The 15,139-nt window shown below is 37.7% G+C and overlaps 1 protein-coding gene across 1 annotated transcript; it reads left to right on the forward strand.

The window, feature by feature from the left end:
• Positions 1 to 7,793: 7,793 nt before the first annotated feature.
• On the forward strand, positions 7,794 to 15,131 carry LOC105445573 (deleted in malignant brain tumors 1 protein-like). The gene is made up of 5 exons (XM_030991992.1): positions 7,794 to 8,062; positions 10,156 to 10,464; positions 12,514 to 12,822; positions 13,087 to 13,455; positions 14,831 to 15,131. Exons 1-5 carry the CDS (start codon positions 7,984 to 7,986, stop codon positions 15,064 to 15,066), a joined length of 1,302 nt encoding a protein of 433 aa, XP_030847852.1. The 5' UTR covers positions 7,794 to 7,983; the 3' UTR covers positions 15,067 to 15,131.
• The last annotated feature ends 8 nt before the right edge of the window (positions 15,132 to 15,139 follow it).

The raw sequence follows: 15,139 nt of genomic DNA on the forward strand, positions 1-15,139 counted from the left end.
CCAATTTATGGAATTATTTTAAAAATAATTTTAAAATACTAGATCTAGATAATAGTATACAGTCTCAGATTTTATTGAATAATAATTTGCCAATATGTGTTTTGCGTGACTGCTAAAGCATGTATATTATGCTAATATGTTTATTAACTAGGGGACCTATGCCCTTAAGTCATAAATGACAGTAATGAGGATTAATGCCTCACAAAAGGGCACTAATATAGCACATCGACACGGTGTTGATCCTGGGGCCTCACAGTTACGAGGCCATTGTTTTGTCACTGAACCGTGACTGTACGCAGCGGGGGCTATGGTAGGGGGCAGTTTCCATAAATTTAAAAAAAAACAGAAAATGCAATAAATTTTCAATAATTTATTGCATTCTACCCCGGTCCCCAACATACAAAAATCTTCTGTGTGCCCATGCCTTGAGCCATAATGCATGGCCGTCCAGAAGATTTTTGTATGTTGGGGACCGGGGTAGCATGCAATAAATTATTGAAAATTTATTGCATTTTCTGTTTTTGTTTAAATTTATGGAAACTGCCCCCTACCATAGCCCCCGCTGCGTACAGTCACGGTTCAGTGACAAAGCAATGGCCTCGTAACTGTGAGGCCCCAGGATCAACACCGTGTCGATGTGCTATATTAGTGCCCTTTTGTGAGGCATTAATCCTCATTACTGTCATTTATGACTTAAGGGCATAGGTCCCCTAGTTGATAAACATAGTAGCATAATATACATGCTTTAGCAGTCACGCAAAACACATATTGGCAAATTATTATTCAATAAAATCTGAGACTGTATACTATTATCTAGATCTAGTATTTTTAAATTATTTTTAAAATAATTCCATAAATTGGGATAAAAAAAAATATTCCACCGTTATGAGCAAAAGTGTAAATATCAGCCAACATTTTGTTGGTTGAAGTATAAGGTAGGCAAGCTTGGAGAACATTGGCAGCTAGAGACTCGGTGAGAAAGAAAAAAAAGGGGGAAAGGGAGTAGGGTATGGGGAACGAGAGAGACTTTCAAAGTGATGTATAGAAAACTGGTGATTGTGCAAGACAGCAAGAGGGAGAGAGAGGTAGAGAGAGAGAGAGAGAGAGAGAATGAAAAATTGACAGCTAGAGAGAGATATATATCGATGGAAAAGAAAAATAGAGAGGGAAAAAGAGAGAAGTGGCGTGAGAATGATAGTTTAAAATGCACGTACAAGTCAACGAGAGCGCATAACGAGTTCTCCTATACGATCCTATGCCTTATATGGGACAAACAAGTGAAAGAATAACAACAAGTGACACGTCAAGGAATACTTAATTTCAGGGGTATATATTATTGTTTAAAATTATTCATACCCTAGGTTTACTTAGTCCAATATCTTTTCTTAACTGTTTATATTGTATCCTCGTTATCATTGTCTATGTTCATAACTGTGTGTGAGTGTTTATCTCTCGCTCTCTCTCTCTCATTTTTTTCTCTCTTCTCCCTCTCTCTCTCTCTCTCTCTCCCTCTCTTTCTCTCTTGCCTGCCTTCCTCTCATATGCTCCCCCCTCTCCGTCTTCGTATCTCTCCATCTCTCTCTCTCTCTCTCTCTCCTGCCTCTTTTAGTCTTTGTCTTCTCTGTTTCTAACTATTCTATAATCTATATCTATTCTATATGTCTCCTTTTCCATATCCCTCTTTCATTATTTGTCTTTAATCCATATGTTTCCAATATTCAAACAGTGTTTCAAACCGACACTCTACACAAAATAAAGCAATAAATGCAAAATTAAATTGATCTCACCAGTACCTACTGATGTCAATAGATGTAAAATGTTGAACAATGAAATAACAGCACAATAATTTTATTAGACACGATAGATCTCGAAATACACTATCTCACTGTACACTGTAATTATTTCTTGGAAAATATTTTAATAAAGCCTACAACAAAACTGTGCAAAATCCTTTAGAAAAAAGTTACAACATAATGAAAGATAATCCATTGTCGTATTGTCAATGAACAGTAAAATAATTAAGGGAAATCTGATTTGATCGACAACATTTTATCATAATCATACTCCTGTTTTCAGCAAAATGTTTTTAAAAAACTACTGTTAAAACAGCCCAACCATTCACATTATTTTATAAAGAAGTAAATAAATAAAATGAAGAAACAAGTTTATGAAATCAATGTTAGTAAATATAATTTGGAGTATTGGTCATTACTTTTATGTCTATTTTTGTCATAGTGTCATGTGAGTCTCTATTTCTGAATCCGTCTCATTATTTCCCTATTTAATTTATGTAAATATGTATATCATTCATATTTTGTACGATGTATTCAACAGTATAAGAGACATCACAAATGAGGCTTTCTTGCCTGAATCACCTGTTTTGTTGGTGACATTTTGGTCTGTTATTCATCATTTTAGCTTCAATAAAACAAAGCGATATGTAATTTGCAACAAGTTAATAGTGGTACCATGAGAGGAATGTGTTAAAGGGGCATGTTCCCCGTATTCCAGAGGGCGTTCTAAATACGTACCCGCAGGCGGACGGTGCTAGCTGCCTATTGACACCAACAGAATACGGCTCTTACGCAGATGGCATGTTCCGAATGCCCGCACAATGCCGATTGTCGCATAAATGTGCCGAAGTAATACCAATCGCAGTTCGGCTCTAAGATTCGGCTGCTGTTTCCACCCACTTTCGTGACGTCACAATCGGCAGCAATCAGCTGGCTTGGCGAAGGCAGGCCAGGCCGCGCGTACTTTGATTGACAGCTGTATGCAAATTAGAAGTCGATCTTCGGAACCAAGATGGCGATGACTAGAGCAGTGATAACTACACTGGCGGGAACGTGCCCCTTTAAAAACGAGGAAACTGAGGAATTAACGGACTGTTTCAACTTTTGTATAGAGCCATGTGGTAAGAATCTTATCTTCAGCCCCAATATGTTGTTGTAACTCATGTGTAATGTGTGCAAAGTAGTGGATCTGTGACTCTACTCTGGGCTTTGTGTATGCAGCTATTGTATTTATACTTCAACCTCTACTTCACCTCTACTTCTACTATCAACCTGTTTATACAACTATGGCTGACAAAACAAGATCGGCTAGAGAGAAGAAGGAAACTGCCTCTCTCATTCAGGCAGTCATGACTGATATACTTCATGATGAGAAATTTATGCAGCTAGTCTCAGCACATGTTGACTCAAGTCTAGCTAAATTTCAAAAACAGATTGATGAGCAAGCAGCCATGATTCTGCATCTTCAGGATGCTTCCACCGAGAGGGAGAGAAAGTTCGAGGAGTCAATAGGAAGGCAGGAGGCAAGGATCCTTGACCTTGAGATTTCTGAAGAGGGAAATAAAAAGGAAATCAAGCTGTCGAAGGAAAGCCATGATGGCACAGGTCAACAATTCAGTATGCTGAGAAGGGATGTAAACTCCCAAGAGCAGTACAACAGGAGAAACTCTCTCAGATTTTTTGTTATCCCCGAGGCTGAAGGGGTGCCCTCAGATGAACTTATAGTTGATCTAGTCAACACCTCCCTCGGCGTTCACCTTCAGAAGGGGGACATAGACCGACCACGTCCAACGGGTGAATTCCTCAGTCAAGACAAATGGTCCAAGTCCGAGCACAATGATCGTCAAGTTCCTGTCGTTCAGGAAGTGGAACTAAGTCCTCGGGAGTCGACGCAAGCTCGCGGGTACGAGAAAATCCATCCAGGAGGACCTCACCCGCGATAATGCCAAGCTCCTCAAGATGACCCGTGACCATCAGCGGGTGAAAACTGCTTGGACACGGGATGGTCGAGTCATCGCCTTGTTGCCAGCAACTGATGGCAAATAAATTAAGAAAAAAATCTTTTCGGAAGCGGACTTGGCCAGGCTCTAAATTTAACCTTTGTCTAATAACTTGATAGCTCTTGCCACATGATACTTAAAACATCTCTTTTTATTTACTATACTATTGGTACTGTCTTTTTCATATGAATTGTCTCTTAACTTATCTGCGCAATGTATCCTGTGCGCAATTATTATGTTTTCCATTCTTTTCTTTTTTTTGGTCTTCCTTACCCTGTTTATACCTTCCTTTTTCCTCTCCAATTTTCTGTCGCTTATTCTATATGTCTCAAGTGTTTATCTTTATAGTTGTATTTAAGTTAGCTAGCCGTTTCCTTATGTCTCTGTTATCAGTACTCGTGTTTATCCTGTCACCTATCTTGACCGATCATGGCTCAAATAGATGACCAAAATATTTGCAATTTACTTGAAGCTAGCTTGAGTGATATCAGTGACAGCATTGAAAATGTTTCTTTAAGATGTAATTATTCTACAGAACAACAGTTATTTGTGTCAGTTAAAAATGCCACAGATAAAGAGCTTTCCCTTCTTCATGTTAATATCCGCAGCATGAGTATACATTTTGAACATGTGACATCATTTGTAAACAAAATTAGTTCAGGCTTAACTGCCATTGGTGTCACTGAAACTTGGTTCACCAATGAAAATGATGCAAGTTTGTTTATTATTCCAGGTTTAACTTGTTAAGCAACAGTAGAGTAGGCAGACGTGGTGGTGGTGTTGCCCTTTATATTCCGTCTGGGCTCGAGTATGTCACGAACTTAATGTCATGACTTAAAATTTAGAAGCTTTATTTGTTGAAGTGTTTATTTCTGGTAAAAATAATATCGTGATTGGAGTCGTGTACAGACCTCCTAATGTTATTTTGAACATTTTTTTGGACGAAATGCAGAGAGCTTCGGAAAGCCAGTCACTTAATGGTAAATCCTTATTTTTGGTTGGAGATTATAATATAAACCTTTTACAGCATAATGTTGATGCTCATGTTGATGATTTCCTGAATTTGTTGTTGTCGTTTTCTTTGTTGCCCTTGACAACAAAACCAACAAGAGTAACTGAATCATCTGCTACTCTAATTGACAATATTTTTAGTAACTTGCAACCTTTTCCTTTATCTACTATTGTTGTGTCAGACTTGTCTGACCATTTTCCTGTGTATACTACAATTCCTTTGGGAAAAAACCCCGTAGTCACCCAAAAGAATATTTATGTTACAAGAAACACCACAGAAAATATTAATCAGTTTAGAGAGGCATTGTTGGCGACAAACTGGAGTGACGTTCTTTTGAATCAGTGTGATGAGAGTGCCTTCGATATTTTCATGAATAGGTTTTTATCGTTGTATGATGCTAATATTCCAGTAGTGAAGAGTAAAAACAACCATAGAAAAACCCCACGTTTGCCGTGGGTCACCAGTGCTAAGTTGAAATCAATAGATAAAAAATATGAGCTGTTTTATAAGTATAGGAAAGCAGGGACGGAAGCTCTAAAAAGGAAATATTCCGTTTACAGAAATACTCTGACTTCTTAGCTGCGAGCAGTCAAAAAACAATACTATTTTGCACAGTTTCAAGCAACTTACAATAATATCAAGGGCACGTGGAAGGTGATAAGAAATGTATTTCAAAAAACATCTAAAGTAACAAGTATAATACAAATGAATATAGATGACCAAATGGTTGAAGATAAAAATATTATAGTGGAAAATTTTAATGAATATTTTTGTAATATTGGTCCGAATCTCAAAAAAAATATTCCAAACAGTCAAACTGATTTTCATGATTACTTAGGAGAACATAACATGCAAAGTTTATTTCTGGTGCCCACAAATGACGAAGAATTGCTTGGTATTGTTAAAGCCCTCAAGAACAAGAAAAGTCCTGGGTATGATCATATTGGGAACGAACTTATTAAGCAAGTTATTGTCGGTATCCTTCAACCACTAGTTCATATTTATAATTTGTCTATGTCAAGCGGAGTTGTACCGATAAACATGAAGAACACAAAAGTTGTACCAATTTTTAAAAAGGGTGACTCTCAATTACTGACAAATTATCGTCCAATTTCTTTGTTAACGTGTTTTTCAAAAATTCTGGAAAAAATTATTTATGTAAGAACTATAACATTTTTAAACAAAACATGTGTCTTCAGTAATTATCAGTTTGGTTTTCGGGAGAAGCATACAACAACACATGCAATTTTACACCTTATATATAAACTTGCTTCTGCCTTAGATAGTCGCTTACACACCATCGGTACATTTTTTGACTTTTCCAAGGCCTTTGATACTGTAGACCATGAAATTATCTTAAGTAAATTATGTCATTATGGTGTCAGGGGAGTCGCCCTGGATTGGTTTAGAAGTTATCTTACTGATAAAAAGCAATATGTGTCCTTAAATGGATTTGACTCTTGCCCCCAAAAAGTAACATGTGGCGTTCCCCAGGGCTCCATTTTGGGACCACTTTTATTCATCTTGTATATTAATGATTTTCAACGCTCATCAAGTGTATTAGCATTCATATTTTTTGCTGATGACTCAAGTGTATTTTTGTCTCATAAATGTCCACAAATATTGTTGAAAACTGTTAATGAAGAGTTACGAAAAGTAATGAAGTGGATTAATGCTAAGAAGTTATCCTTGAATCTTCAGAAAACGAATTATCAAACAATTTTGAAAGCACCACACGTCTGCTTTATGGGTGGGGTTCAGTTGCTTCCATTTAAAGGATGGACTGGCGTCCCTGCCTCCGACAATAAATTGATCAGACACCGAGTCAACGATGGCCTTACGGTAGGAAAACTATAACAAATCCTCCCCAGCCTCCTTTACCAGTCTGCCAGCGATTTAATGTAGAAGGGTTTTTAACTGATGACATTAAATCAATCAGAGCACATTTTAAAAAAAAATTAATTTACGCCCTAAATAGTTTATTCATATTAAAAATTGATTAGGATTTCCATTTCCACTCTGTATACCGCTAGGTCTCCATTGTCAAAAAAGCAAAGGCAAAGAGTTAGCTCGCATACTAGCCCTCCCCCACCCCCTCCCCTTTCACAGGACAAGAAGAAATTGGAAAGGCCACGTAAAATAGCACAACGCATAATTGGGGTAGAATTAGCTTCTGTCGAGTCTCATTGTACTGAGCAAATTGTTGATAAGGTCTTTGCAATCATGAAAGACAATACTCATCCACTTCATTTATTTTATTCATTTAATCGTTCTGGTATCCGACTTCGCCCCACCCCAACCCGGCTTTCACGATTCAGATATTCATTTGTACCCGACTCTGTTCATAAATTCAACTCACAGGATAAACGTTAAACTTCTGCGTCGGAAATTAATTGTATGATTTGAAATACCAATGACCAAGGCTTAATTCTGAAACTCATGATTTGAAGTACATGTACCAATGACCATTTTTGTCGCTTCATTATCTTTTGCATGTATTTGTTCCTTATTTCATCTATTTCATTCTATAAACGTGATGTATTTATTTCATGTAATTATGTATTTTGTTGAATATGACTGTAACGCCAGTGGAAGACAATTTTCTATGTAACCTGTTTGCAAAGACCAAATAAAATATCTTGTATCTTGTATCTTGTATCTTGTACTATAAATATACGCCATTTTACATGTTTAAGGATCTTTACTGATCGTTACCTCCTGATAATGATTCCAATGAGAGAGAGAGAGAGAGAGAGAGAGAGACAGAGGGAGAGAAAGAGAGAGCACGAGAGAGATAGAGAGCGCGCGGGGGCAGAAAAGATACAAGTTGTGACAAAATATTATATGAATTAAGTTTTGCAATCTAACAAGATTTAATTGTGTATATTCAACTGTGAAAGACTCGGCTCACGTTCAATTCCTCACTTTGCACGAAGCCACTGTGCGGTTGCTATATTGACGTAGCGCAATCAACTTTGGGGTATTGTGTGTATGATTTTTTTTTTTTTACTTTGTATTTACCATCGTGACGTTGTGCCTTGAATAAAAGAAATATCTCAGCATTGTGCGGGGATGTCAGTGTGGCGCACCGCAATAACAGGAACTTTGTGTATACTATATTTATAGTTGTTGTGTGAGTGATAATTGAGTCGTGCGTACTTACGTTCACTGCATCAAAATGGCGCCCGGTAATATGCCATGCTCGTTTTGGTGGCGACTTATTGTCGTACTTTTCTGGTTAAATAGTGTCTACAGTCGTGAGTAAAATCTTATCACATTTCATACCTTACATATGTGTATATAATTGTTTTTGCTTTTGTGGCGACTTTAGTTTACTTTCCCATAGTTTGTCATCCAGCCATGTTAAGTGGTGTTGAAACATACCATATTATAAGTAATAAATTATACCACTCATGTCATCAATCAAATAAAGTATTTTATCATGTTCACGATTCTGTATAGGCTTACACCGGTAGTGTAGTTTACTATCAATATTCGGTTTTTAAATTAAATGGAACATTGTGATTTTTTATCATTATACCTACTATCAAGGCAGAACAACTGTTATGGTCTAAGGCATTTCGAAAACGTATAGAAGATATACCAGTGCTGTCAAACTGTCATAGGCATAAGCCTTGTGACGTAAAGTAGGCAGTATTCGGAGTGTGGGATATTGTCTTGCAATGTCATTATTAGCTTGAAATTATATGACGATATTCAAATTACATTTTGCTGTAAATATGAATTTATTTTATGCAACCACTTCAACAAACCCGAAAATACTGTGAATAGCAATCAGTCACACTAATAAATACGTATGTATTTGCAGTATTGAACATTTGTAACAGGGTAGTGTTTATTATCAGAATTTGAGAATGAAAAAGGAAGGACCTGATGTATATCGAAGTGAATGCACGCTCCTTTTATGTGTCTTCATTGTGTCGGTATCTTGGGCCGTTGGCCCTTCATAGGGGAAATATAGCCCTACTCACTCCTCTTCTGACAATTTTGGATCGGCCCCTGTCTGGCTAAAGAGTGTAGTGTTGCATCTTGTCGACTCCGATTCGCAAAAAATAGAATTTAGTCGATAATCTTTTAGGTTGAGTCATGAATTTTGTCTTTTTTTTTCCAAATTGCCCAAAATAAAATTATTAATGGACCCTTCAAGGTCACTGATGTCTCTTAGCTCAAAAGCCCTTTTGAAAGGTCATGATGTGACATTGCTGAAAACTCTTTGAATCTTCCCCCCCCTTTTTTTTTGTATGCAGTCAAACTAGGAATGTTATGTGAAATAACACGAACGCAACCACGTCTGACAGATCAACTAAAGGAACGTGTGATCATCACACTAACTTATTACGTAATCTGAATATGAAGATTGTAGAATATATACATGTACCATTTATTGATCGTTTTAGATACAAACACTGTGATTGATATACTAAATATCAGAAAACACGGGCAGAGGTACATGGTTCAATAAGCATAATGTTTTGGCGGTAGCATTTAGTGCGATGGATGCCCATTAAGATACCAACTAGCTAAAATAGGTATGATTTTAGTAAATGCGTTAAAAACTTTACCAGGTCAGCTTTAAGATAGATTCTAAACATCGGCTGATTGGTCTACATATTGATTGTAAATTATTATGGAAAGCCCACGCCGATTTCTTATGTAAGTTATTTCCAAAAAATGTTGGTGTTATCAAAAGACTTACACATTATTTCCCCTATTTTGTATGGACCTTATATTCTACGTTATTGTTATCATACCTAACTTATGGAACATGAGCGTTGATAAATGGAATCCATTTTAAAGATACAGAATAGAGCCATGAGGACACTAAACCTCTGCTCATTTCCATGCATATACAAACTCTATGTTCCATACAAAATTTTGAAAATAATAGACTTCTATTTACGTTGGAATATTAATGTATCAACCAACAAGGCGATCGGTAGAATTTTTGTATTCCTATGTTTGTAAAAAGTAGTAAAATTCATTAAAAAATCCTATTTTCATCTCTCCATTATGCGTACAGTATTTGCTCTCAAAATAAAAAAAACTATACAGGTCCCTCATTTGTTTTAATAGATTGGACATTAAACAAATAGCATAGCCTACGTCTATGAAACATTAGAGGGGCACGTTAACACACAACGCAGGCTTTAGTAATCCGCCTTGGTTGGATTCGAACCCAATTTGGTTTGACAGGCAAATGAGCCAACTCGCCTCCTCGCTTTTATCGATGCATGCGTGCAAAACATAGCTTTTTAACCAGCTATGCCAGACGTACTTCTCATTCAGTTATTTGCTATGCCATTTCCCTGCTCTTTATTTCATGTTGCAGAGGCAACCGATAGTGTACGACTTGTGAATGGTCCATCGCCCAGTGAAGGAAGAGTAGAGATTTTGTACAATGGCCAATGGAACACCATCTGTGATGACTACTGGCATCTCGAAGAAGCACAGGTTGTATGTCGTCAGCTTGGCTATAGCACCGATAATATCGTGGCAAGGAGTTTAGCCTTCTATGGTCGAGGATCAGGACCGATTCAACGAGCCCAATGTGATGGTTGGGAGTTTACCTTGGAATCCTGTACTCTGACTTCAGGGGATTACGCATGTGGCCATTATCAGGATGCAGGAGTAAGATGTGGTAAGCTTATACTTGCTTTTCGCATGACGAGTAATTACTACAATCAGTAACAACCAAAAGAGGACACTCTTTATTTTTCTAAATTTTCACTTAAACCCTCAAAAAGATATAATAAGATTTGAAATTGGATTAAAAGAAAAATTTATACTTAACCAGCATTAATAACGATCAATTTCTTTAACTTCCACGCTTGAGTGGGCACCATCATTTTACAGTTTGAAGGTCTGATTAAGAAAATTGCAAAATAAGAGTAAGTAGCCATGCAATTATTGATGAACATGTGCATCTATATTAAAGACAATATTTTTTAACAATAGAAACAAAGAGTGAAAAACATTGAGATGGATGATCTCTGGATGTTATCCCTAGTCTCAGGACTGCATGATTTTGATAGGCACGGTCAAGATGCTTCTCTTTTCCATCTAGGAAAATGGAGAACGAGCCATAGGATACATGTATTGCTCATCAACATTTTAATGGCCACAAGCTCAATTTTTTGCAATATTCTGTAAGAGACTTGTTTATTTATAAATGGCAATGCTCTGCTCACTCATGGATAAATGGTATGATTCGAATTGCATATCATCTTTTTGAAGATTAATTTGATTTTACTTTAATATATGAACGATAAGTATAAATGAAATACTTACTCAAAAATCTGAACTATAAATTGTTCCCCTTTCGTTTCTTGTTTTGCTGAGTGTGTTTAAGTGAAAGATAGGACTATTTTACATACATGTACAATAAAAACTATGGACAATATAAAGTGATCGGTGTCATCTTTCTTATTACTCTAAAAGCGCAACACAAAAATTAATCTTGGAAGTGGCATGGGGAATGACATTGGTTAGGAGGGGGAGACATGAGTAACATGATAGTAATTATTTCCGAAAAGCAGCTCAATGGCACTGCCAATACCCTATGGTAAGTCCCATAGAATTGATGCTCGGATAACGTAATACGTCATTCTCATGATCGCACATTTGAATAGGTGACGCATAAGACTACTAGTTTCGTGCTCAATCTATACTTGGTAAATGATATAAAAGAAGACCGTGATGGTAGGTGACGGCGTTGTGTCAAGATCTGCTCGTCATTCCGTCGTCACCCTCTTTATAATGATTCAAATGAGTAACAGAGAGAGACAGAGAGAGAGAGAGGAAAGAGAGAGAGAGGGAGAAAGAGAGAGGAAAGAGTGGAGGCAGAATGGTACTAGTTAAAGGCCCACTGCACTACTTGTAGCTACGTGCGCCCTCTATATAACAAACAATGCCTAATCGGTGACCATTGGTCCCCCATGATCCTCTTTTTCTTATGTGAACTGAAAGCTGAGTTGATGAGATAACCACCTTTCCAGTGACCTTGCAGGGCAGTCTAATCCCTTCTGTAAACTACGGCAGATAAGCTTTAAGACAAAATATGATATAATATAAGTTTTGGAAAAAATACATCAATATTAAAATTAACAAGATTCGATCGTACATATTCAAATGTGAAATACTCAGCTCGATTTCAATTCCTCTCTTTGCACGCCACCACTTTGAGGTTGCTATTGTGATGTACGGGCAATGAACTTTGGGTATTGTGTGTATGATTTTTTTTTTTTTTTTTTTTTTTTTTTTAGGGGGGGGGGTAATGTTACCATTGTGACGTTGCGCCTTGAATGAAAAAATATAACAGCATTGTGGTGCACTGGAATAACTGACAGTTCGTGTATATTGCGTTTATGGTTGTTGTGTGACAGATAATAGGGACTTTTAGATTGAGAACGACGTGAACTTCCACTAATCATGCGAGTCTATGGCAAGCTGTTTAACATTTATTCCTATTTCTTGATATCAAGAATCGGATTCCTGATATCAAGAATTCAATTTAGCCTCGGTTAGACTCGAACCCACCTTGGTTTGACAGGCAACTCTGAGCCAACTCACCTCCTAGATTTTATCCAGGTATGCGTGCAAAACATAGCCTTTTAACCAGCTATGACAGACGTACTTCTCATTCAGTTATTTTCTATGATATGTCCCTGCTCTTTATGTCATGTTGCAGAGGAACCCTATAGTGTACGACTTGTAAATGGTCCATCGCCCAGTGAAGGAAGAGTAGAGATTTTGTACAATGGCCAATGGAACACCATCTGTGATGATAACTGGAATTATGATGAAGCAGAGATTGTTTGTCGTCAGCTTGGCTATGGCACTGATAATGTAACACCAAGGAGTTTAGCCTACTATGGTGAAGGATCAGGACCGATTCAACGAGTCCACTGCTGGGGTTGGGAGGATAGCTGGGAATCATGTACTGTGTCTTCAGGGGATTCCTCATGTGGCCATTATGAGGATGCAGGAGTAAGATGCGGTAAGCTGAATTATATTTACTGTTCGCAGGCCGTACTTAAACAACGATATTTTCATCATTATTTGCATCGTTTTATTCATATATGCATACTTCTAAGTAGTTTTTTTTCAGAGGTTAAAAAATAGACTTTTTATGAATTAGAATTATAGTTGAATTAACCTCTGCAAGCATAAGAAGCTTATAGTTTTTAACCAGCTATGAAACATGCACATCTGACGGACCAACTTTCTCTGATATTTCCTTCTTTTCTATTTAATGTTGAAGGGACCGACGTTTCCACAACCTTAGATCCATTTCAATGGCTAACGACAACCACAGGCTATTATGGTGGAATCTATGACGTACGGCTCGTAAACGGTCCATCGCCCAGTGAAGGAAGAGTAGAGATTTTATACAATGGCCAATGGAACACTATCTGTGATACCTGGAATCCTGAAACAGCGCAGGTTGTATGTCGTCAGCTCGGCTATGACACTGATAATGTTGTACCAAGGGGCTATGCCTACTATGGTGAAGGATCAGGACCAATTCAACAAGTCCAGTGCTCCGGTTGGGAGTATACCTTGGATCACTGTTCTCTGTCTTCAGGGGATTCCGTATGCAGGCACATTGAGGATGCAGGAGTAAAATGCGGTAAGCTTATATAGACATTTCTTTTGTCTGCCTTGCATTAGGTAAAATTAATCAAAGTTACCATCATACACTGTCGCTCATATAGTTTAAATATTTTTTTTACCCCAATTTATGGAATTATTTTGACAACGATTTATTCCTAATAGATCTAGATAGTAGAAGACATTCTCAGAATTTATTGAATAATAATTTGCCAGTGTTTGTTTCGCGTGACTGCTAAAGCATGTGTATGCTAATATGCTTATCAACTAGGAGTCCTTAAGTCATAATGACAGTAATGAGGATTAATGCCCCACAAAAGGGCACTAATATGGCACATCGACACGGTTTTTATCCTGGGGCCTCACAGTTACGAGAACATTGCTTGGCCACTGAACCATGATTATTAGGAATAAATCATTGTCAAAATAATTCCATAAATTTGGGTAAAAAAAATATATTCCATCTATATGAGCGACAGTGAATATATAGGCCAGAGGTCTAACAAGGATTGGGTATTCGTATCCTATAAGAAAGAGAGATATTCTGATCGGATATCATCCTCGTCATCTCTATGAGTGCACAATGAAGGGAATTAATGTTCGCAAAAGTGGCGGAGCGGGGGTCCGGCCATTGACGCCAGTTGCACTAATGTTATGTGGTCATGGGGTTGGTATATAGACACCGGTCCAATTTGGTGAATGAAAGTCAAACAAGAACAAGACCATCAAGCATTGTGAGAATGTGAAAGGGGTGTTATATATCATTTTATGTTGCCTTTATTTCTTTTCTGGCTGCCTTTTTTCCGATTTGATCGGGGGCAGCTAGGTGCGCCATTTGCGTCTTCACACGAACCACATCTTCTGATGAAGGTTTTTGTTCCTTTTTTATTAGACCACAAAACCAGTTAGTCATCTTGACTAGTTATCAATCATCCTTTCAATATTCTTTTTCTCGGGTAACTGTCTTTTGGGGTCGATGTTCATGTGCACATTTTGTTTTTTCGATCTCGATAATGACATTTTATATTGCCCTTTGTGCGACATCATACAATTTTTAGAATAAACAAAACCTCGTGGTCTGTCCTCAATTCACAAACTTATTCATAGAGCTAAATGAGGCGTAAGGGTTGGGCATTGTACCTTTCCATAATGATAATGCTTTTTCAATTCATAGTGGAGGTGTGTAGTATTATAGGAGTTGATTCACGTAACTCTCAATCCAAGAATTGATGCTCCAGCCCGTCACTTAGCTTCTCAGACAAGACACTAATCCACTAATGCCGCTATCCATCCAGTTGTAGATGGGTACCTGGCAATTACTGACCAGGGGTAGTAATAATTGCACAGCCTGCATTAATACTCATGTGTCTCCCTTCTCCCAATTATTACATCAGGAACATCAGGAACATCTCCTCGGGTAATCGGATCAATGTCATTCGTCGGAGTGTCCTTGTTTCTCCTAACCATCATCGCCATAGTTGCTGTTGTGTTCGTGTGCAATCAACAAAAGATTTCTCCTTCAGCAGCTATGGGAATGCAACAGTTAACTACTCTTACCACTAACCCTGCACTTCATCCAGCATCAACCATGCCCATGCCTGCACCCGTCTGCGTCGATGTACCTGTTTAGATGGTGGACAGAAACCCACGTTTGCTTATTAGAAGATTCCACCTGCCATTCTAAAAGGTGTGCCTCACAATTT

This window comes from Strongylocentrotus purpuratus, unplaced genomic scaffold, assembly GCF_000002235.5.
Source record: "Strongylocentrotus purpuratus isolate Spur 01 unplaced genomic scaffold, Spur_5.0 spur5_scaffold_2, whole genome shotgun sequence".
NCBI lineage: Eukaryota > Metazoa > Echinodermata > Echinoidea > Camarodonta > Strongylocentrotidae > Strongylocentrotus > Strongylocentrotus purpuratus.

What these genes read in the sequence shown, in the direction of transcription:
- LOC105445573 (XM_030991992.1), top strand. Translation starts at nt 7,984, where the DNA reads ATGGCGCCCGGTAATATGCCATGCTCGTTTTGGTGGCGACTTATTGTC. An exon ending in GGATGCAGGAGTAAGATGTG is followed by an intron (nt 10,465 to 12,513) that starts GTAAGCTTATAC and finishes GTCATGTTGCAG; the next exon opens with AGGAACCCTATAGTGTACGA. An exon ending in GGATGCAGGAGTAAAATGCG is followed by an intron (nt 13,456 to 14,830) that starts GTAAGCTTATAT and finishes TTATTACATCAG; the next exon opens with GAACATCAGGAACATCTCCT.